At 37.9% G+C, this 20,999-nt stretch overlaps 1 protein-coding gene across 2 annotated transcripts in view; it reads left to right on the forward strand.

The window, feature by feature from the left end:
- The window catches only part of MAP7D3 (MAP7 domain containing 3), a 47,191-nt gene extending 26,325 nt beyond the window's left edge, over positions 1-20,866 (forward strand). The window contains exons 8-20 of one of the 2 annotated variants that reach the window (XM_085325581.1): positions 1,613-1,711; positions 2,109-2,207; positions 3,283-3,408; positions 5,510-5,649; positions 6,022-6,152; positions 6,572-6,825; positions 11,944-12,079; positions 13,194-13,374; positions 14,519-14,623; positions 14,927-14,980; positions 15,914-16,007; positions 16,452-16,650; positions 17,752-20,866. In XM_085325581.1, the coding sequence (XP_085181707.1) occupies positions 1,613-1,711; positions 2,109-2,207; positions 3,283-3,408; positions 5,510-5,649; positions 6,022-6,152; positions 6,572-6,825; positions 11,944-12,079; positions 13,194-13,374; positions 14,519-14,623; positions 14,927-14,980; positions 15,914-16,007; positions 16,452-16,650; positions 17,752-18,061 (1,928 nt within the window). In that variant the 3' untranslated portion in view covers positions 18,062-20,866. The remainder of the gene's footprint in view (positions 1-1,612; positions 1,712-2,108; positions 2,208-3,282; positions 3,409-5,509; positions 5,650-6,021; positions 6,153-6,571; positions 6,826-11,943; positions 12,080-13,193; positions 13,375-14,518; positions 14,624-14,926; positions 14,981-15,913; positions 16,008-16,451; positions 16,651-17,751) is intronic. The other variant, XM_085325582.1, reaches the window with a different exon arrangement.
- Positions 20,867-20,999: the final 133 nt, after the last annotated feature.

The following is a 20,999-nucleotide window of genomic DNA, read 5'->3' on the forward strand; positions in this document are numbered from 1 at the left end:
TAGGGTGGATGAACCTCCTGACTGCATTGTGTCATGTAAAGTGTGCACCACCCAACTAGTCCTAACAAGGAGCTGGAGGGATGGGATAAATCTCTGCCCTTTCCACTCCCTGATAAATCTATTCATGTGAGTGTCCTCTCTTCTTCCTCTCCTCTCCCCACTACCCATATGTATAAAGTACCTAAAGAGGGGAAATGTGAAGCAGAGCCTGTAAGATGTTATGTGCAGGTTGTTCTGTAAATCCTGTCAATCTACCTTTTCCAAATCCCCCCCCCCCCCAAAAAAAAAAAAAGAAAAGCACAAGGAATTTTATTAATCTACTTGTTGTTAAGATAAGTAAAAATGATTTGTGTTATCACAAATTGGTTTATTTTAGTCTGAGTTTTCCCTGTGGTGAAGTTTCTCCAGTGTTTTAGGAGCCTGCCGGTATTCCAGGTTATTTTTTTTTTCCAAAAGATGAAAAGCATTAATAAACCAAGAGCTGTTAAATTGAAAACAGATTCAGCTAGCTCTATGCTGCAGTGTTGTGTCAATCTACAACCTTTGATCAAATTTACTGCACTAGAAAAATCTCTAAYGCAGACGTAGCTAACAGTGCTTTTACTGGTTCATTTTGGAAGGTGATGCAGCAGAAAAACTTCCTGTACTCATACACAGTATGCCTGATAAGGTAATCAGTGAACATATCTATACTGGCATAGACGCAGGGACAATCTCTCTGAATCACTGGAGACTTCCTGTGATTTTAAATGATTTTTTTATATATAATGTATCTGCAGGGTTGAGCTCTGGGTACAAGCCAGAGACAGGGCTGTAAAGAACAAATTAAGCAACTAACAGAGAAAGTAAGTCATTAATTATCAACTAATTGGAATTTCTTTCAAACTTACTGTCTACCTTCAAATTCCTTTGTGAATATTTAGTCACTCTGGAGAAAAACTTCTCAGATGACCTAAAGTAGAAGATGATTGGAGAGGACTCCAACTGATCAAGTGGTCAGGATTTAGAGGTTGACTGACTGACTGATTTAGATCAGCAGAACAAGATAGAGCAATACTGTGTTYTTGGTCTGGCTCTCAAGAAGAAACTGGCTGTTTGGTAAATGATGTCTAAATTCAAAGTATAGAGAAAATACAGGTGCAGGATTAACCAGATTGCTTCTGCTATGTGTGTGTGTCTGGGGAGTGGGAGGTGCAGAATTTGGAAATGAGATAAAGATGCTTGTCCCTGGGTCAGTGGAGTATTTCTTCAGCTGTGATCTGGGTTAATCCTCAGCTGAACACTTGTTTATTGCTCTCTTGCTTGTAGAGAATGTGAGCAATGGCCTTTTTTAATTATTACATGTATTTAAAAAGGCATATAAAGATGGCCTCAGGAGGTCTGTCAGACTAGCATCCTGTCTCAGTGATCAGTGAAATACCTGAGGAAGGAGTATAAGAAGCAATGCATATAGGGAGTGATTCTTCCCTGATACAAATATCCCACTTCTGAAGGATTCATAAACCCATATAATGTCTTAATTGCGCTTCTATATCTTAGGCAAGTTGGGGTGGTGTTAGAAGGGACTTTCTAGACTTTTACACAAAATTAATCCATGCACTTTCACTTCCAGGTACGACAAAGAGAAGTGCCTCATTAAACAGACTGAATAACAAAGTTCCTCTGCATTCTCAGCAGTCAGCACCCAAAGGGTCACAGGTGGAACAGAAAGGTGCTAGAAATCAGCTTGTTTTGAGAATTGGGAGGCAGTAAATGGGGTATTTGGAATTGACTTTAAACCATGTCCCAGTTTTATCATAAATGTTTTCATTCAGACTTCCACTGCTCTGCTTGTGGTCCAGGCACTAGGACGTAAATATTATTATGCACATTCCAGTACCAGATATTCAAAACTTGGTTTCTATAAACCAGCTTTGTGAAGTGGAGTGATGGAGAGAGAGAAGAAAAGTACACCATTTAGCACCCTARCCCCTAACTGGTGCTTCATAATGATAGATCAGGGTTTTTGGATGATCTTTTGACAAAAGAAAAGCATAGGAATGGCAGTTCAGAAAATCATATATATAAATATCTTGTTAAAAATAATCTTCCTTACGCTTGGTCTCTAGGAGGAACAGAAAAGAAGAGGAGCACATCTTTGAATAGAATGAGTAGTAAACCCCCTTCCACTCCTGAACTAGAAAAAGTGAAAAAGGAAGAAAAACCAGGTGGTTGTTTCATAAAGCTAAATATTTCTCTTAAAAGACATTCACAGTAAAGTTCAGATAGACTGTTTCTCTAGTTTCCTTTGCTTCTCAAATCTCTAAAATTTTTGTACAGACTTTTATTTATCTAATGGTAAAGATAGAATTGTAAATGGTAAAGATTAAATTCCTTACTTTGAACAAAAATCCTGTAAGAAGGATTTTAATTAAATTGTGCTATAAGTAGATAGCAAAATATMTCTCTGCTTAAACTAGAGAGATAAACCAAAAAAGATTTGAAAGTTGTTAGACTTATATGTAACTAGAGTAAAAAATTCACTAATATGTTCCCTTATGTAAATTTTACACTTCTGCTTTTTAAGCTCTGTTTCATCATTCAGTTTAAAAGCAACTTCTCTGTTCCTGCTGCTGGCCTTAACTTTGTGCATGCAAATGAAGGAGGAAACCTGTTCTCACTTCAGTCTGTTTTCCATTCTTTGTATTCCCCACTAGGTTATAAATACCTCTTTTCTAGTAACTCTTCTTAAAGCTGAAATCTAGCAACTTTTCTAATATGTTTTCTTCCTTTGAGTTAACAGTTCTGAAGCTTTCCTTTCCAGCAGCTCTTGCCAACACTGGAAACTACAGTATTCTGCTTCCTGTATGGGAGAATTATGAATGCTGTCCATGTGAATTTGTATATTCAGATGACACCTGACAATAACCATCTGCTTTGATTTGAGAGGCCTCTGTTTCTTAAAGAGTCTTTCCTGCAATCCAGGAAAGAAAGCTCTGCAGAGCTGGCTCAAAAATGTTTTGTGTTTTGACCAACTTTAGTACATGTCTGTGTTGTGTGTGTGTCAGTCCTTACCCATTAAAATGATTAACAGCCAATGGATAACCAGCACATCAGAGATTACAATGTTTAGTTCTTCTGTATTATTAGTTTGGTTTTCCCTCTCCATGACTTCAGTATTTTTTTCCAAAAAACTGTTATGATTTGCAATAATGCTCACAAACCTCCTCTGCTTGGTTCTGCTTGTCTCTTCCATTATATGATTTCATGTTGGATCCTTTTTGATTTGTTCCCGTCATTTAGCTCGTCGCTCCCCGGTCAGTCCTCTGGACAGTAGCGTAATCAGTCGCCTCCTCGCCCCCACACAGGCCTCCTTAGCTAGGAGTAAAAGTGCTGCTACATTATCGGCTGATGGACAAGATCCCTCAGGTAACAGGAGGACAGTAAAGCCTGAAAGTTTTATGCAGTTGCTCWTCAAGCAAGCAACTTACATGATAGTCACTAACTGTGCTACTCTTTAGTATGAATTGGAAAGTTAATATCTGGTGGCATATTATATTATTTGTCTAATATTTTCTTTGGTCAGCAATAACCAATTCATATGCTGTATTGCGTGTCTGCTTTTCAAAACTGTAGAATAATACTGGCTTTTAAACTCCAGTGTCAGTTTACTTGCTCTGCAGAGAACTGAATGCTGCTTTTTTGTTTTGTTTTTCTTAACTGAGTCAGAGATCTGCATTTGAGTGTACCCTAAATGAATCTGAGGCATATTTGTCAGAAAACACTGGTAGGAAATGGGAGGAAAAAAAAATCCAAACATAGGACTTCAAAGGAGGCCAGAAGAAATAAGTGTAGGTCCCAGATTTCTTTATGGGGAGAAACTTGTAGGAACATGACAGAGGAGATGTCTTAACGTAAGTGCAGGGAGCCAGCTGCATTCAGGCTGATTGTAGAAGCAGAGGCATATTAGAAGGAGAGCACATACTGTAGGGAAACCATAGCTGGCTCATGTAATTTTATATTAGTCCAAACTGAGCTGGTAATTCCCCAAAATAGCTCAGGTTGGTAGTAGTGCGGGAATCTCTACGGCATATTCCATTGCAAACCCTAGCTGTGTCCCATGTGTTTTTTACAATGGTAACTGGGTGACTGTAAGAATGCTCCAGTAAATATGTATCTGGCACCACTGTGGAGGCCTTCTCCTCTTTTACTTTTCAACTTGTATTCCCAGTTTTGCTCATTTCCTCTTCAGTATATTCCTCCATCTTTATTTTCTATCATATGCCACTTGGTCCTTATTGGTAACAGTAACATTTCTACACTGCTACCCTTGTGTAATCAGTTCCTTACTTTTTTGGTTCATAGTCAGTGGTTGTATTTTTTTCCACACCTATTTGTGTGCCACTTTTACCATGAATATTTCAATTCATGTCATGTGGGGAGATGCTGTCTTTTTCACTGTTATTGACAGCATGTGATTTATTCTCTATTGCTGAGTTAAAGATAACTTTTACATCAGTTTACTTAGAGATACTTTCTACCTGTGCTTTAGTACAAACTAAGCACAAACAGAATGCAGTTCTCCTAAAACAAATGCTATAAGTGTAAAAATAAAATGTTTTCCATAGGAGTACAGAAATTAGTTACTAGTATCTGTCACAATTTATCTATCACACTGTAGAAGAAAAAATCAGTCACTTGGTTAGAGAAGTGATTTTTACATAGATATATATATATATCCATCTATGATTATCTTAATAAAAGAAGTAATTTGAAAATATCTTTTGCAGTATCTTACTACATGTGAGGAGACTGACACTTAAGGTAGCAAAGCTATTTTAGTTTGACAGTTAATCGTTTTCTGTTGATCAGTTTCTCACACGCCTTCTATTTTGATCTGTTAATGTGGATAAAAGCCACAAAAACTTAGTAATAAAGAGATCAGAGAGAGAAATTAGAATAAAATAAAAATAATGTTGCATAAATTCTTATTTCACAAGAAAAGTGTGAAAAGTTAAAACACTGTTGCATAAAAGCTTATTTCACAAGAAAAGTATGCAAGGTAATGCTCAGATTCTTGATGTAATGCTGCTTTGTAATCAGTCTTTGATAGAAAGAATGGAGGAAACATTCTTTGATCTAGAACGAATCCCTGTAACACAAAGAACTTGTAATGAGTTAAAGCTGTTCTGAAGTGTTTGTGACTAGATGCAGCTTGACTAAAGTGAAAGTTGCACTGATGTGTTGCAAATTTAGAGATTGTTTGGAAAAGCATTTTATTTTTATCTACTCCAAACTGCTGCTTTCAGAATGGTTTTATTCTTGGTGCTATTGCTTCCAGAGTACTAATTGTGTGGTGGTAGTGTCTGTGTCCACGACCCATTGCAATGTGCACTTCCTGTGGTGTTTCTCTGTATAGTCTCTAACACACACAATCTTTCTTTCTCTCTTTTTCCCTCTTCCTTTTCTCCTGTTCTTATGCTGTGCACTTGGTTCTCGTTTTGTCTTGTCAAATTCCTAACTTTTATAGAATCTTACCTCTGTCCTCGTTCAGCTTCAGCCAGTTCCATCAGTTCCCCAGTCCCAACTCCTAAGGTGCCCGTGCGCAGTCGTAGCATCGACAGATTGAAGTCCACTTCATCTGATGCAAGTTCACCTGATTCAACCCAGGTTTGTTGAAAATTCACAGGATTTAGCTTGATATTAATCTGGGGGTTTGGAACAGCTCAGAATGGCATCCTGTTTTGTTATTGAGATGTCCTGTAGAAATTGCTTCAAAACATATAGTAGTGAAATTGGATTTGAATTTGGTGACCCTTGATCTCTCTAAGATCATAAAAGATATGTTGCTTGCTACTTAGAGTTCTGGAAATTTCAATTATGTAACATATTTATTGGATCTGTGCTTTAAAACATAAARAAAATATATAATGTATCGTCTTAAGAAGTTACGTGTTTATTGTGCTAATACCTCTCCTGTTTTCTCTGTCTTTAATATATCCTAGAAAGTGAGCATTATTGTATTTTTATATATTTTCTTAGAAATTAGAGACAGAAAAATTGTCCCCAGGTTCTGGGGGAAGACGTCCTCYGTCACCATCTGTGTCTGCCCGTAGAAGATCCCCTTCTCCTGCTAATTTGGTGAAGCGTCCTCCATCACCTTCTACAGCTAGGTATGCATCCTGACCTTCATCTCTTTCGTGCAGAAAAAGTATACCCTGTTTTTTGGGTTTTTTTTGTATGAGCTATACCCTAAAACAAATAGGATGCATGCAAGCTTTCACTTAAGTCAATCAAACTTTGTTAGTTTAGGAAGTTCTTTGGATTGGAACCAAAAGGTTAGTCCTTGACATGGMGTAAATGGAGGTCTGTGCTAGCAGACCTGTTTTAATGTTAGTCCACAAGGACTGATTCCAGATGCCCAGAGTATTTTGGAATTCTGTGTTTCAGTTTTATGAGAAGGCAGTAGTAATTTGAGTGTGAACTTACTTTTAATAAGGTATGTAATATAAACTAACCAAAGTTGACTGCTGTCTTGAGCTTCTTTTTTGAGATTTTCGTTGTTAGCCCTGAAGAATGTTCTTTGTTTCAGCAGACAAAATCAAAAGACTCGCCCACTTTCACCTAGCATATCAAAACAGAGGCCACCATCTCCTACTCCAGTCTCCAAGCCAGCACCCATCCAACGCCCACCTCTCACGCCAAGTGTTATAAACTTTACCAAAAAGAAAACTGAAGCAGAGAGCAAACCAAAGGATAAGAGCACAGAAGGAGCAGAACAGGAACAAGGTGCTTCACCAGCCTCGGACAGGGATGCAGTAGCAACTAGCGCAAAGACCAAAGAAGGTGAGTGTTTCTCAGTTACTCAAGGCATCTCCAGACCATTAGAGATAAGGATGTTTAAAGGTGGAAGCTGTTCATTGCTGATGACTTACTAGTTTCGTATGACTTTACGGGCGAAGGAGGGGTTAGTGCAGTAGTCAGTTTATTTGACCTGGAGATCCAAGATTTAAGTCAGTAACTTTTAGTATTTCTGTTTACACTGTAGCTTAAGAAAGTAGAAATCCTCTTTGCCTTTTAGACTTCCTAATTTTCCTTTTGGACTTTTAGACATCCTAGCTAGAGATACCCTAGCTTAGGTTTGCAAAGCCAATAGCTAAACATGCAGAGGATTTTTGATCCAGCTGGTAGTTCTTAAAATTATGTAGAGGTTTGCTTGGAGGAAAAGATCAGCTATTGATGCAACATAGACTAAAAGCCAGCTTTCATAAAACTAGAAACCTGCCTGAATCTTGATTCTGGTCAATGTATAATAGTTGCTGCCTCAGGAGAAAGCGATCAGTGCCCAGGTCATTCTGAGGCCTAACACTGGTGAATTAAGGAGAGCCATATACCAGAGAAGCAATTAGTTTCCTGGTCCTCTTGATTGTGCCAAGCACAACGCCTGTCCCTCATGCTGGAAGAACACTCTCTGCCTTCTCCAGAACAGAATCTGGGAGAGTCTTCTGATGAGGACTTGCAGGTACTTCTCTGTGGAGAAGGACATAGGGGAAACTTAACAGGAAAAGGAGGGATCTCAGGAGTTTAAACTACAGCCAGTGGGCGGTACTGAGGGTGAAAATCCTTCAGAAATGACAGGTAAGTAGGAACATATGCTTGCTGCATGTTGCTGCATGTACAATTCCTTTTGTGCGTTCCTCAGCTGGTATGGTTGTCTGTGACTTCTGCGACTCTTCTGTGACACTACTCAATACTGGATGTGAAATACTTTTAGTAAGTTGAAGAACACTTTTATGGTACAGTTCTTTGAGCATATGTTCCTCTAGAAGGAAGCCTGGATGTTGCAGTCAAGTGTCAGTGTTTGTTTGAAGTTGCACATCCATCTTCAAACAGTGTCTCATCATTCTTTGCAGTCAAATGTCCATCTCTCCATGTGTGTTCAGTTCTGTAATAAATGTCTTGCATGCCTCAGAGGGGACATAATCAGTAGTAATCAATGTCATCACTTGGTGAAAGCTGCCATAACAATCTGTCCTATTCCTATATCTTCCACTTGTTTCGGAACAGGTGTCCTTATTCCTTGGGTGCCTCACCTGTCTCTTCTCCACACTGACTTCTGGAACTATATTAACCCAATTTATCTTTTTCCATTTTATTCTATTGCTAATATCCAAGCTATTCATCTTTGTAGTTTGAAATGGTGCTGAGTGAAGCTTTTTTTATTTGGCACATACAAGATAAGGAAATTAGTGGCTATGTTGTTGAACTTAGAGATGATTTGGTTTCTCTCTCTGAATACTTTGATACAGTGGAATATTGCTGAGTGTTTCACGTGTGAATGTAGGACAAAAGCTTTGTTCTTAAAAATTAAAAGTTGCATGTATTTTTCAAGGCACATGGTGTGCAATAGATGTTGAAGAGCAGGAAATAATGATGGACATCTGTGTAGGCACTTCACCTCGTGGGCTGGTGCAGTACCATATGCCAGTCAGCTTCTGAAATCAAAGTGCACCAGCAAATGGCATGTGGCAAATCAGTGTCTAGGTCTTGTAGGTTCAACATAATTGAGCTTTGTGTACTTGGATCTTTGTATCATCTCTTTTCCCTCAAACTAAACTTGATTGCCTATTGCTAACAGACACAGACAGCAATCAAGTCTGTCTTTTCTTTTTCTTTTTTTTTTTTTTTTGTGTGTGTGTGTGTGTGTGTGTGTGTGTGTCTTTGTACAAAAATATGCTGTTCTGCAGTAAAACACTTTTTATTTTTCAGTGGCTTGGAGCAGTTGTCATTTCTGGCAGCAGCCTTTCGCGGCTTCTCTGAGAGTTAAAAGGCTTGTTTCAACTTAAAACATAAGAAATGCTCCTTCATGAGCTCTCACCTTATGCGTGATGATAGGTAATAAACTTAGATCTATAATGGAGCCTCACTTTTTTTGTATCCAGCTAGAGAAGGCTTTGGAATAAGAGTTCTAGATAAATTGTGTATATATGACTCGCCTTGAAATGAGTTGGAATCTTCTCTTCATCAAAGTAATGATAATACAAGCCTGCTTGTGTTCTCACTGTCAAAGCAAAAAATAACAGTCCAGCAAGGAACTGGCACTGGCTTTTACTCATACAGCAGATAATGTGGAATATTTTTTAACACCTTGCAAAAAATTACAACTTAATAGAAAAGAGGGAGGTTCAGCTTTTACCTCTTCAGATGTCTTGTCTTTTGCATTCTTCCCACTCACTTGGCAACCAAGTATTGCTGGAGAGGAGTTGTCTAGAGGCAATCTGTATTCCTAATGACTGCAAGTATCTTAATAGTGCCTCTTTGCTCTTAAACTGTAAGCTGGAGTTAAGCAAGACCAACAAATCATCTGTCAGCCCTAAAGGTGTATTGAAAATTATTCTGAAACATCTCTCTTACCTGTTTCTCTCATTCTGCTCCAATCAGGAAGAGGTCACTTGAGAAGGTGACCATTCTTATTATCAGGGACAACGCTAGGAACACTGGGGAAATGGACTGGTTTATAAAATGCTGGAGGTATCTTCCTTAGACACATGAGGAATTATGTTGGGAAGTCCTATGCCCTGCCCTATGTAAGTGGACTGTACAAGGCAGGCATATAGGAAGCGTGTTCCTCAGTGCAGTTTGCTCACCACAGTCTGCAGAATTGTTTCCTTGTGTTAGAGAAGTGCTCTCAAGTTGACTGTTCAGTTGTCAAGGAGTTGAACAGAAGCCTACATACTTAATTGTCATGGAGGTAAGGTATTTTGACACCTTTGCAACCAGGGGCAGCACAGTGTTTCTATATRGACTATATCCACAAACTCAGACAGTCTAGACCTCTGTTAGTTGGCCTGTGCATCTGATGCTTTGCACTTTTAACCTTGGATGCACAGACATGAAAGCACTACTGAAGCGACTGTATAGAAAACATCAGTAAAGATTCAAAAAGTGAAAATACAACAGGGAGATCTCCCATACACTTGAGGTGTCCTATCCTTTCTTTTGTTTTTCTGCTCTGTTCTTTCCATATCTGTGGTATTCTGAGTATTGTATTGCTGTGACTAATTTTCGGATATAATTTTTGATACCTGTTATTACAAGCTATTGTTACCATGTTATAATCCTAAAACAATGGTTCATTTGGGCTTCTTAATGAGGATTAAATTCTTTATTTAGGTTGAATTTGAAAGGGGATAAGAGGTTTAACATCAACCAATTTTGACATGATTTGTATTCTAATAGTGTTCAATTAGGACTACTATGCTAGTTGCTGTATAAATGCGTAATGGAAGATGGCTTCTACTATAAAAAGCATCTAGTTTAAACTTGCAAGACAGTCAAGTGTAGAGGAGAAGAGAGGCAATGTTAACTTCCTCGGGGGTGTATACTGGCAACACTAAATGAAATCCTCCCTTTCTTCAAATGAAAAAAGGTTGCAGAATATAGGAAGAAAAGCACTTTTGTCTTAGTTTTATGTTCATTAAGCTCTTGATTAGGTAAACAGTGAATGGTGCAAGGCCTGCTTGTGGTTCTCATCGCTGTAAAGGACTGGGCTTTCCTGCACAGGGAGGAGAAGGAGGATCACTTTTGACTGAGTTCAGTTTGGAAGTGCTGTGGTTGAATTCTTGTTTGTACCAACATGACTGTGTTTTTGCCCAAGTCAAGATCAGTCTGGAGAGGTGCTTCTTTTTCAGCATTGTATAAATCTAAATATTAGTGCTGAAATGCTCTTTGCAGGACTACAAGAACAATTTCCATGCATGCAGCAGTGCTGTGATTCAGCTACTGAGAGCGTACTCTTTGAAACTTTGCCCTCTGGCTGCAGGTGGTGATTATGCGTCCACAGGACATAAGCAGCTTTTCAAGTATTAAAGTACCTAATGACGATATTGAGTGATTTATCTTTAGGTCAGAAGCGAAATAGCGGATCAAACCCTGATGTCACTGTTCATTAAAATTACCTTGGCTTGAAGGCTTTATAAATGTTGTACAAAGATGTATGGGCTGATTTGTGAAATACTAAAAAGAAGAAAGCAAGTCTCCACCAGAATTATGGTGCTGTTGCTCTGCTGACATCAACAGCTGATTCTCTGAATAATCAGATGCTCAGTTCTCTAGTCACATTAAACCAATTACACTTCTAGAGAGTGGGAATAGTTTGTAAAAATCAGAGTTCTTTTAATATATATTGAATATAATTGTGTGGCAAGCTTTTCTTTCCCCCCTTATTGTTAATTTGTAATAGTACCTCTGATGTTCAGACACTGTAGTGCCAAGCAAAACATGAACAACAGGATTGTGGAAATATTTACTTACATTGTGTTTCATGCTGTTTTAATCTCCATGTAAAGTAGGAATGAATTTGTTGCTAAAACATGTGGAAATATGATATTACTGAATTCATCAGTATGTCCTTCCACAGCCAGATAAAATGGTGATTATTGGCACCCTAAGATTCCCTATAAATATAAAAGCAAGGATGTTAATGTTACAAAATAATTAAGAGAAATTTTACAATTAGTGTTTCCTCTTTGGGCTTGTGGATGTATATTCAGTTCTATTAGARGGAAGATAAATGTATTTCCTGATGCATTTTTTATTTTTTTTTTTAAGTTTTGGAAGTGTTATAGAATAAAGGTGTGTTTTCAGAAATATGTTTTAAAGTATTGTGGTAGTTCTAGGATATCTTTAGTTATATTTTCTGAAAAGTAGTTGAATCAGTGTAGTTGAAATAGTTACTAGCTCAGTATCAATGAGATACTGTGGCTCTGCATTCATTTCTTTAGGACTGCCCCTTGGTCCTTGAGAGCCTTTGTGTACAGGGTATACGCACTAAGTGATGAGTACTGATATGAAAGATAGTGGGTCATCTGACCAAAAGAAAAATCTCATGTCATAATGATAAAGTCTTTTTAAATTTAAAATTACTGGAGCTTTTTTAACAGCAGTTTCTTTTAAACTTCGCAGAATCAGGTAGCAAAACTGTAGCAGGGACCACCACAGCTGAAGAAGCTGCTAAAATCTTGGCAGAGAAACGACGTCTAGCACGGGAGCAAAGAGAACGTGAAGACCAAGAAAGAATTCAGAGACAGGAAGAGGAAAGGTAATTTTTCAGGAGCAGGAAATGCTGCCTTTTGTGGTGGGGCATGGTTGGATTGGACACTTTAGATACATGTATTTCCTAAGCATTAGTTTAAGATCCTGTAAATTTTAATGCAGTTCTTGAAGCAATGAACTGGCACTAGCATCATTTGAGATGGGACAAGTTGTTGGTATATCATTAATGTATGTTTTTGTGTATATGTATTGCGTGGTCACTGTGTATGTAACTGCTCCATTTTCCTTCTAGTCACCAGTGGTGCTTTATTTCAAATCTAGAATGTGTTTTTTACATCGTTTATATTTGATTTGCTGTCTTGAGATACTTGAGCACTCTGTATTAAACTGCCCTTTGATGAACTCAGGCACTGGTTTGATGTTACATTAGATTTGACTTGAGGGGTCCTGAATCTGGATAAGAAATTGTTGCAGCCAAGTAATTCAAAGCAATAAATTAGAGTACATTTGGTTTGCCATATAGAAGTTGTTAAAAATAAATTATTAACTGCATTCTGACTAACCCTAAGGCATCACCTCTCTGTGATGGTCTGAATGTTACAGAACATCAGATACTGTCTGTTTTCCAGCCATGGGTATAAAACTATCATAAACTTGTATATAGTCTGCTATGGCTGTTTTATCAGAAATATGATGGCATGCCCTTACTGGATGAGGTCTGATCTGGCAATGCATACCTCCAGTACRATGTCTGTGGAACTAAGGCCATAGAAAAAACAGTCTTTTAGCAGATCTGACTGATTTGTCAGTGATTGAAAGGTTCGTTCATGTCATGGATGCTGATGGTATTTATTAAATAGTTGTCTCTTAATCCAGTTCTCAATAAAATGTTCTATTATTGGAACAGCTGGCCTTGGACTTGACTTAATCAACAAAGAGCTTTTAAGCACTTGGAGATAGTTTCTTCCGGGTTATTTGGGGTTTTTTGTTTGATGGGTCTAGATGGTGGGATTTGTAAATACACACCAGCAAGTATCTCAATGCACTTTTTCTGTGGTTAGGTAACTTTAGACTTTCTTGCTTCCAAGTCTGTCTTAATATGCTTGCACACTTTAAAGTAAGTAGTATCCAATCAGTAATCTGTATTTTGGAAACACTAGAGTCAGAGAAGAAGAAATGGCCAAGAGAGCAACTGAAGAAAAAGCACGACGGGAAGAGGAGCTCCACAGACTGGAGGAAGAAAAAAGGCTGGCTTGTGAAGAACAAAAAAGACAAGCTGAAGAGGAGAGGATTCGCCGTGAACAGGAAGAACAGGAAAAACTTGCAGAGCTTCAACACCAGGTCTGCTTATCTAYAGATTCCACTGCATTCCTTATATAAGCTGTTGACATGTTTTCAAGGGGCTTATCTTATTTTGCTCCATAGAACAGTTTTGACAAATCTCTATCAGGGACAATAAAAGCAGAGTTCATCCTAYGCATGATAGGAGATTGGTTAGAGAATGCCTTGAAGTCCTTTTCCTTCTTCTGTTTTTTGTGTTTTCCAACATTTGATGGCCTGGGACAGAAGCAGATTTTTTTTTTTTTTTTAATCCATCTGGGACACTGTTTTGCATACAAGAGACATGGAGAACTGTAAAATACTTTTACTGCTCCCACTTTCCCACCTTACTACTATGAATTATAAGAAAGTGATCTATCTGGAAAAAGTCATGTAGCTTGCTCTGATTTCTTTAAGTTAAAGATTGTAGTGTTTTTAAGTCTGCTATTTCAGTTGCTAAATATAGTCTTCCACAGCTAAGATTGTTTACCTTTGGAAAGGCATCCTCCTAAGTGGAGGAAGTTGTGTTTTGCGGAAAGTGAACTTTCTTTGAATTAGATTAGTTTTGAAAATCAAAGCAATTTTACAATGAAATTACTTGCATTTAAAGAACTATATCTTATAGATTGCATCCACGTGTGTGTCTGAACTTTTCCTTACAAACTTCCTTATGCTTGTAAAAATTATTTAGACAATGTTCCCTATCCCCTTCTCTTTTTTCCAGTCAAACTGGGAAAGAACAGTAAGATACTCGCTGCCAAGTATCTTGATAGTAGATGACTGCCAAGATTTTTAAATCGGCCTTGCCACACTTAGAATTTAATTGCTGCCCTGTTGATTCATAAAATATTCTTCTTATATAAATCTTCATTTTGAAGTATAGTTTGAACCCTGAGTAGCTCGACAATATCCAGAATGTTTCCATAAGCCTAATATAGCCACACACACACACAGTTTTTCTTTTCAAATCAGTTTCTGAATCTGATGGTAATATATAATTACTGTCAGTAACTAGAGAGTTGGCATTTACCTGCAGCATAAGGTAATACTGAAAAAGTGATTGTCTGGGACTCCTGTGTTGAACAAGAATCTCTGTAACAGCTCAGCTTTAGGTGCTTTGGAATGAGTTGTGCACTAGTTGCTGTTTTCTTTGCATTGTTTTCAGAGAGAAGAAGCTGAAGCAAAAGCCCAAGAAGAGGCTGAAAGACAACGTATGGAAAGAGAGAGAATTATGCAGCAAAACATGCAGGAAAGGCTTGAAAGAAAAAAGGTGAGCTGTATTGAGAGTAGAAAAATTTCTCAACCTAAAGTAGTGRTTGAGGTGTCAGTATTAAAGCAAGGTGGTCTAAATAAACTGACAGGCAAACTGTCTCAGATGCATTTGAATAGAAATAGCATGTTTTTGAAAAAAAGCCGACTCTGGCTTACGAGCTTTAAAAAACGGTAAATAAAGTAGTACATTTACGAAATATGAGCATTTTTGATAATTGGTAAAAAAAAAAAAAAAAAAAAAAAAGAAGGCTAAAATATAAAGTTCTATATGTCATTGCAAATATTTTCTCCATTTTAACAGAGAATTGAAGAAATAATGAGAAGAACACGAAAATCGGATCAAAATGAATCAAAGGTACTTCTTTGTTTTGATCTGTGTAATGACACAAGGTAGGCTCGTAGAGATCCATGGCGGTGATGCACTTTCCTTCCCAGAGAAGGCCTCACCGTGTGTCCTGCTTTCCTCTGTTATTCTGCCATAAAATGAGTTCCATGTGAAGTGCAAAGTAATTTTCAGTAGCTTCCTATTGTACACATGCTTCTGCTTTGCTTGTTCTGACCAGAAGTTTTTGCATTTGATGCATTTTTGTTCAAACCAAATAGAACCAGTGTGATCTGACATTATGACCTGCAGATGACTTTCAGCAGAAAACTACTGGTTGGCGATGATTTATCCTCTTCCCTCCCAATTTTTGAGGGTATTTTTTTCAGTATCCATTCTGCTGGGGTTATTTTTCCCCAGAAAACTTAAGATTCCTGCATTCATCTGTCTGCTTAAAGCAAATTTTAGATGTCCTTTAATTTTCTACAGTAAGCTGAATGTATTTTTGTTAGCATAGCAAGTGAACTTTGACCTAAGGTGTGGTGAATTATGCGTATTGTACTGAGGAGTAGTTGCCATTCTCTGCACATTCAAAACASAGACTCAAGTCTTCATATGGCTGAAACCAAATAAATAAATAGCACGTACCTTGGAGGGATATGAGGGAAGAGAGAACCCGGGAGTAGTTCATAGGTAGGAGGTGGTAGTAGCTCTTCCATATGTTCCACTGCAGACTCTGGCTCAGGTGGACGTGTTGTTGTTAGGTGACCTGAAAACTCAGTATTGACTTCAGCTGCCCTATTAGTTATGTCTTCTCCCAGCCAGGGATGTGGATTGCCTGTTAGCTTCTGGACTAATTTGACCTTACTGTAGTCATCAAATAGTCTTGTGCAGGAGCTGAGACTGAGCCCTTTCTGAACCGATAAACAGTAGTGAGCTATTGTGAATAACGCTCAGGGAATTCAGTTGCAGAATGAAGAGAAGTCTGCCTCCGAGGTCATTGAGGGAGAGGATATTGAAGAGGAGGAAGAGTTGGGTCTTGAGAAGACTGATCAACCAGGTAAGGAACCTTGCTGAGTCAGATCTAAGTGGCAGTTGGTGTTGCAGTGATGTTTAGTCATTGTTAAAAATGTTACTGGGTTAATAGCATTGTGATGATCTGAGCATTCATGTCCCAGGAGTGCCACTGAGGCTCTCTGCTCAAGTACAGTATATATCATTGCCTGTTCGGTACCACAGAAGAAGGGCAAAATAGTTAAATGCAAAATGATTTGAGGGTGAAATGTAGGCAGCATGTTAACATTTTATGTGTGTATTTTTAAAGATAGGAAACAACTTTCCTGTTGTTGCACGAGCTTCTCCAAAGAGAAATTGATCTATTGAAACGAAGTTCCTTGAATTGTGGCTGGGAAAGGTCATTTGGACACTTGTATTTTATTCATTTAGAATAGCAACTCAGTTACTGAAGCACTTTTCTTTCCCCTCCCTCCCCTTCCACCTTCAGGAAAGCTAAATGGTGTTGACTTACCCCAGAAAGTCAAGCAGGAGACAGAAGGTTGTTCAGAGATTGTACATAGCTTGATCTCTAAAGAATGTGAAAAACAAGATGGGTCAAAATTGAAGGCCRATGAAGTATTTATGAATGGAAGTGATTTGAAAAGTGATGAGGGGTCTCTGCTTGTTACTGAAATGAAGGATTCCAGGTGAGTCTGTGTATGTGGATGTTTTACTGTCAGAGCAGTTACCTGTCGTGCAAAAAATCCTTCTCTGTGCTTCAATTAAATTCAGTACTGTGTGTTGCATAGCATCAAATTTTGCACCCTACTAGCTTATTGGTGTTTCTCTGGCTTGCTCTGCGCATATGGTATGTGCATGCTGTCAGTTTACTGCTTCATGTAGAGGCAGTTAGTTCAGAATAAATCTTTGTTTAGATGGCACCTTGTTAATGGTAGTGGCTTTGCTAAGAMGTGAGACAGAACCAGCAACACACTAGTGTTACTGCTTGTAAAGAAAGGCAGTGGCTTGAAATCTTTTGCCTCAGAATGACTGGCAGTTCGTTTCTTTAAGAAAACATTAAACAAAGGAGGAGAGGACAAAACTGAAAAGAATAACCTACAGAAAGTTCTCGAACAATTTCTGTTGTGCTGGAACACCAGATGTAACACAAACGCCTTAATGGGGATTTTTTTAATATTTCAAATTTTATCTCTTTAGACATAAAGCATTTCCATCTAATACTGGAAGAATTGTCCTCTGATGCTTGTTCCATTTGCTCATCTAAATGCTAATGATTTAGAAGTGGCAGTGTAAACGCCTTTTTTTAAAGGAATGGTAAATCCTCTAGTGATGGGATACAAAGATGTTTTCATGATTTTTTTAAGAATGCATGAAAACTGATTACTCTGATTTGGTATAGATTGTGAATGTTTAATCTGAGGCTATTTTGTGTTCAAAAAAATTTAACTGGAGGAAAAAAAAAGGGGGAGATTTGTCCACTACTAAAATAGAGGTTTAATAGTGCAGGTCTTTAAACTTGTTGCTCTCATATCAAATTTCTGTAGTTAGACCTTACTTGAGAGCTGTTAGTGTGTAGTAAAATGTGAGTGTATGCTGGTGAATCATTTTTTCCCTTTGGCTCTTGGGGAGCTCTCGTGTGACAGCTGGGGGAGTTCATGAGGGAAGTCCCTTTCAGGAAACTCTGTGCTTCGCAAAGTATGCAGATTGCCAGTTGTCTGGCTTCTAAAGAATCTGAAGATTAAATATGCAGAAATTTAATTAAAAAATAATACATTTTCTTTTTCTAGCCATCCTGCAAAAGAAATGGTTGTCGATGACTCAGTAAAGTTGGGTGTTAAAGAAGCTGATCATACAATTGGACTTATTCAGAATCTTAATGGAAAATCCAGTTCATGGACTTTAGAGGAGTTTATTGACATTGGAATACATTCCAAGTCAACCAAACTGAGTTCGGACAGCATCCCTGCTGATAACTGTAATCAAAACTTGAATGATGCTGCTACAATTACTTCTAGTCCTAAATTGTCATTTGAGGAAGATGGTGCAGTGAATTCATTGACCAAACCTTTAGATGCTTCATCAGGTAATGCAAGCTGATTTCCTCCTTCATCTCCTCCTCTGGCTAGATAATTCATTTTCTTGCAATTTACTCTCCTTGCCTTGTCTTCAATTTCTTATTTTCAAGGCACTTTTCCCAGTGTGTAGGGTGGAAAGAAAGCTTTTCCTTTAGTGCTTGTAACTTACATTCTGTCAAAAGGTGTCATCAACTGCTGCTTTTCTAGGGACTTACTTTATACTGTGGCTAAAGCCCAACATTAAGGCTTTTCCAAAGACGCAGCTGAACCCTGTGAAGCTCCTGTAGCTCTCACCAGCAGTCAAGCCTATCTCTTGTATTTTAGGCTTCTTCTGAAATGTCTTAAATGGCACATGTTACTTTTGAAGATGCTAACAGTTTAAAAGGTGTCTGATGTAACTCTTCAGAGATGAGCCCTGGCTGCTTTCCCCCTTCCACTCCTAGACATGTTCCGTAACTTTTTGATGCTGAGCTGTGTTGCCTTAGGAGGTTTCTTCGGGCTCTGGCAGGATATTAGCTGTCTTCTGTACTTATTCTAGAATAGTCTTTCACTTGACTGAAGGGTGTAACACCATCCTTAAATTACACAAAGACAGTTTTGTTGCATTTTGGGAGGGTTAATAGAGCTACAGAAACAGTACTCTGAATTTTCTGAAAGAAGCTGGGCTGTCTCTGAAGCCACTTACATTTGAGAGCCCAGACGCTGATGCAGTACAGTGCAGYGTGTCAGAGGGGTTTCAGTAAGCTAGTTTATGTAAGACTAAAGGTCTCCGGTGTTGGAGCTAAACCCCAAATGGACCTTCTCACAGCAGGAGATCTCTGTCAATGAGATAAATGACTGCGTGAACAGTTGAAATGAATGGTAGTGAGAAACCAAGACTTGCAATCCACATTTCTTTCAAATGATGTGTAGCACTTTTTTTGATTAAAGTGTAGCACTTTTCTAGACTGAACTGTTTCTTGAGTCTCCTCTGTCGCTGCGCGTCTTGCGAATTGTAGTCTTACGGGCATAGCCTTACTGAGACTTTCCTTGAGGCCGGGCTATGGGAAAAGAATGATTTACATGATACTGCTGATCACTTTCTGTGTTCTGACCAAAATCATTAACTTACTTACTTATTTGTGGAGAAAGTGGTGCCTTTTAGTTTTGAACTTGAATATGTTTTGAGATAATATGATTTAAGAATTATGTACATAGCTTCAGGAGCAAATATTCATGTATTTAGAAAGATACTACTGTGCTAGTTTTCTAAGTAACTACATGGGTCTGTGCTCACCCCCAGACATAGACTAGCAACAATGATAGACATATGTGGAATATGCACAGTATGATGGTTAAATGTTATTTTTTCTTTGCTCTTTGGACAGAACTGTGAACACTAGAGACCTGGAAATAATCTGATTGCACTTCAGTAATCCAGTGTTTTATCAAGTACCGAAGGCCTTGTTTTGAAAAGCTGCTTGTTTACCTTTACCCATCTTCAAGTTTGCAAAAACAAACAAAACCAGGGGAGGGATAACAAACTTCTAGATTTGCACCTTGAAAAYATTTCAGGGAGACTCTTTTCGCTGTTGTTCCTTTTCCATGTGTTAAGTTAAATGTTGGATAAAATTTTCTTGTTTAAATATCACTTGGTTCCCTTTTACAGACTTTCCACTAACCTGTTTGAGTCCTTTAATTTTTATATCACTGTACTGTACAGTAGTGTGCCACTGGAGGCTTCCCAGTTAGCTACTGGCCAGATTTTGCCTATTCCCAAAAAAGGCACTTAATGAAATAAAAGACTCATTCAGTGCATATTAAAACTGAACWGCATTTGTGACAGTCTTCTAGGAAATGCAGTACACATGTTGGTTCACAAACTATTTAAAAAGGCAAAATTATCTTCAATTTTGAATTAAGCAGAAAAATTTCTTCCTAACATGAAAATACTGGCAGTTTCAAAAAGCAGTATTGYACCATCGCTAATATGTTTTCATCTATTGGAAAACATCAAAACATTTTACAGCATATGCACTAATATATTACAAAAATGTTGATACCTAGACACATTTGTCATAGTGCAGTTTAACATTTGTCGTGCTTTTAAAAGTGTTTTCCTTTTGAATTATATATTTATCTATACTCATGTAAGTATTATTTTATTGTGTACATAACAGTATTAGACCACTGAAGTCATGTTTTGTTCATGTTAATTATTCTAAAAGTGTTCCTGTACTAGCTTTATAACAGTGGCTGCAAACTCCCTTCCCTAAAGCCTGCATTAAGTAATCATCTATTTAACCTCAACTTGCCTGCTTTTTACAGCATGAAGAGATTAACTAAACATCTTCTGAAAAATGGCTGCTACTAAAAGTAAAAATGCAGCCGTGTTTTTGTCTTCTGTAACAAATATATTGAATAAGTGATTACTTTAAAGAATAGCTGTCTCAAATCCCGCTAAAAACTATTGGCTGATATTTCAATTCAAATGAATCATCCAAATGGCAGCTGCATTTTCAGTGTTTAGATGCAAATGTTTTTGCTGGAACTAAATGTGTCCTTTCCTCAACACCACAGTTACAATAGGAAACTCTCAGCCGTCTTACTCTCGGTGCTTGCTACTCAAAATACTGTAGAACTGTTTTAGACTTAGAGCAGTGCCTTAGGTAAAAAAAAGAAGACTGTATTTTTGTATGATAGCTGCTTCATTCTGGCAGAGACAATCATTCTAACAAACAAGATGCTGATATTTTTTTTTCTGTGCAGATATTATTTGTTGAAAGGTCTGTTACAGCTCTATGTAAATATGTGCGCGCTGTTAAATAAACTTTGCAGTTGAACAATGCTTTATTTCTGTAGTACTAAACATTACCTTACTAGGAATCTCCAAACCCTTGCCATGCTGACTTGCCTTGAGTTGCACTCTGGTGCTGTTCTGACTCTTCCACACACAGCAGTTTCCCAAAACAAGGAACCTC

The sequence above is a fragment of the Rhea americana genome, unplaced genomic scaffold (genome assembly GCF_003343005.1).
Source record: "Rhea americana isolate MKP2758 unplaced genomic scaffold, rheAme1 scaffold_98, whole genome shotgun sequence".
NCBI classification, from domain to species: Eukaryota; Metazoa; Chordata; class Aves; order Rheiformes; family Rheidae; genus Rhea; species Rhea americana.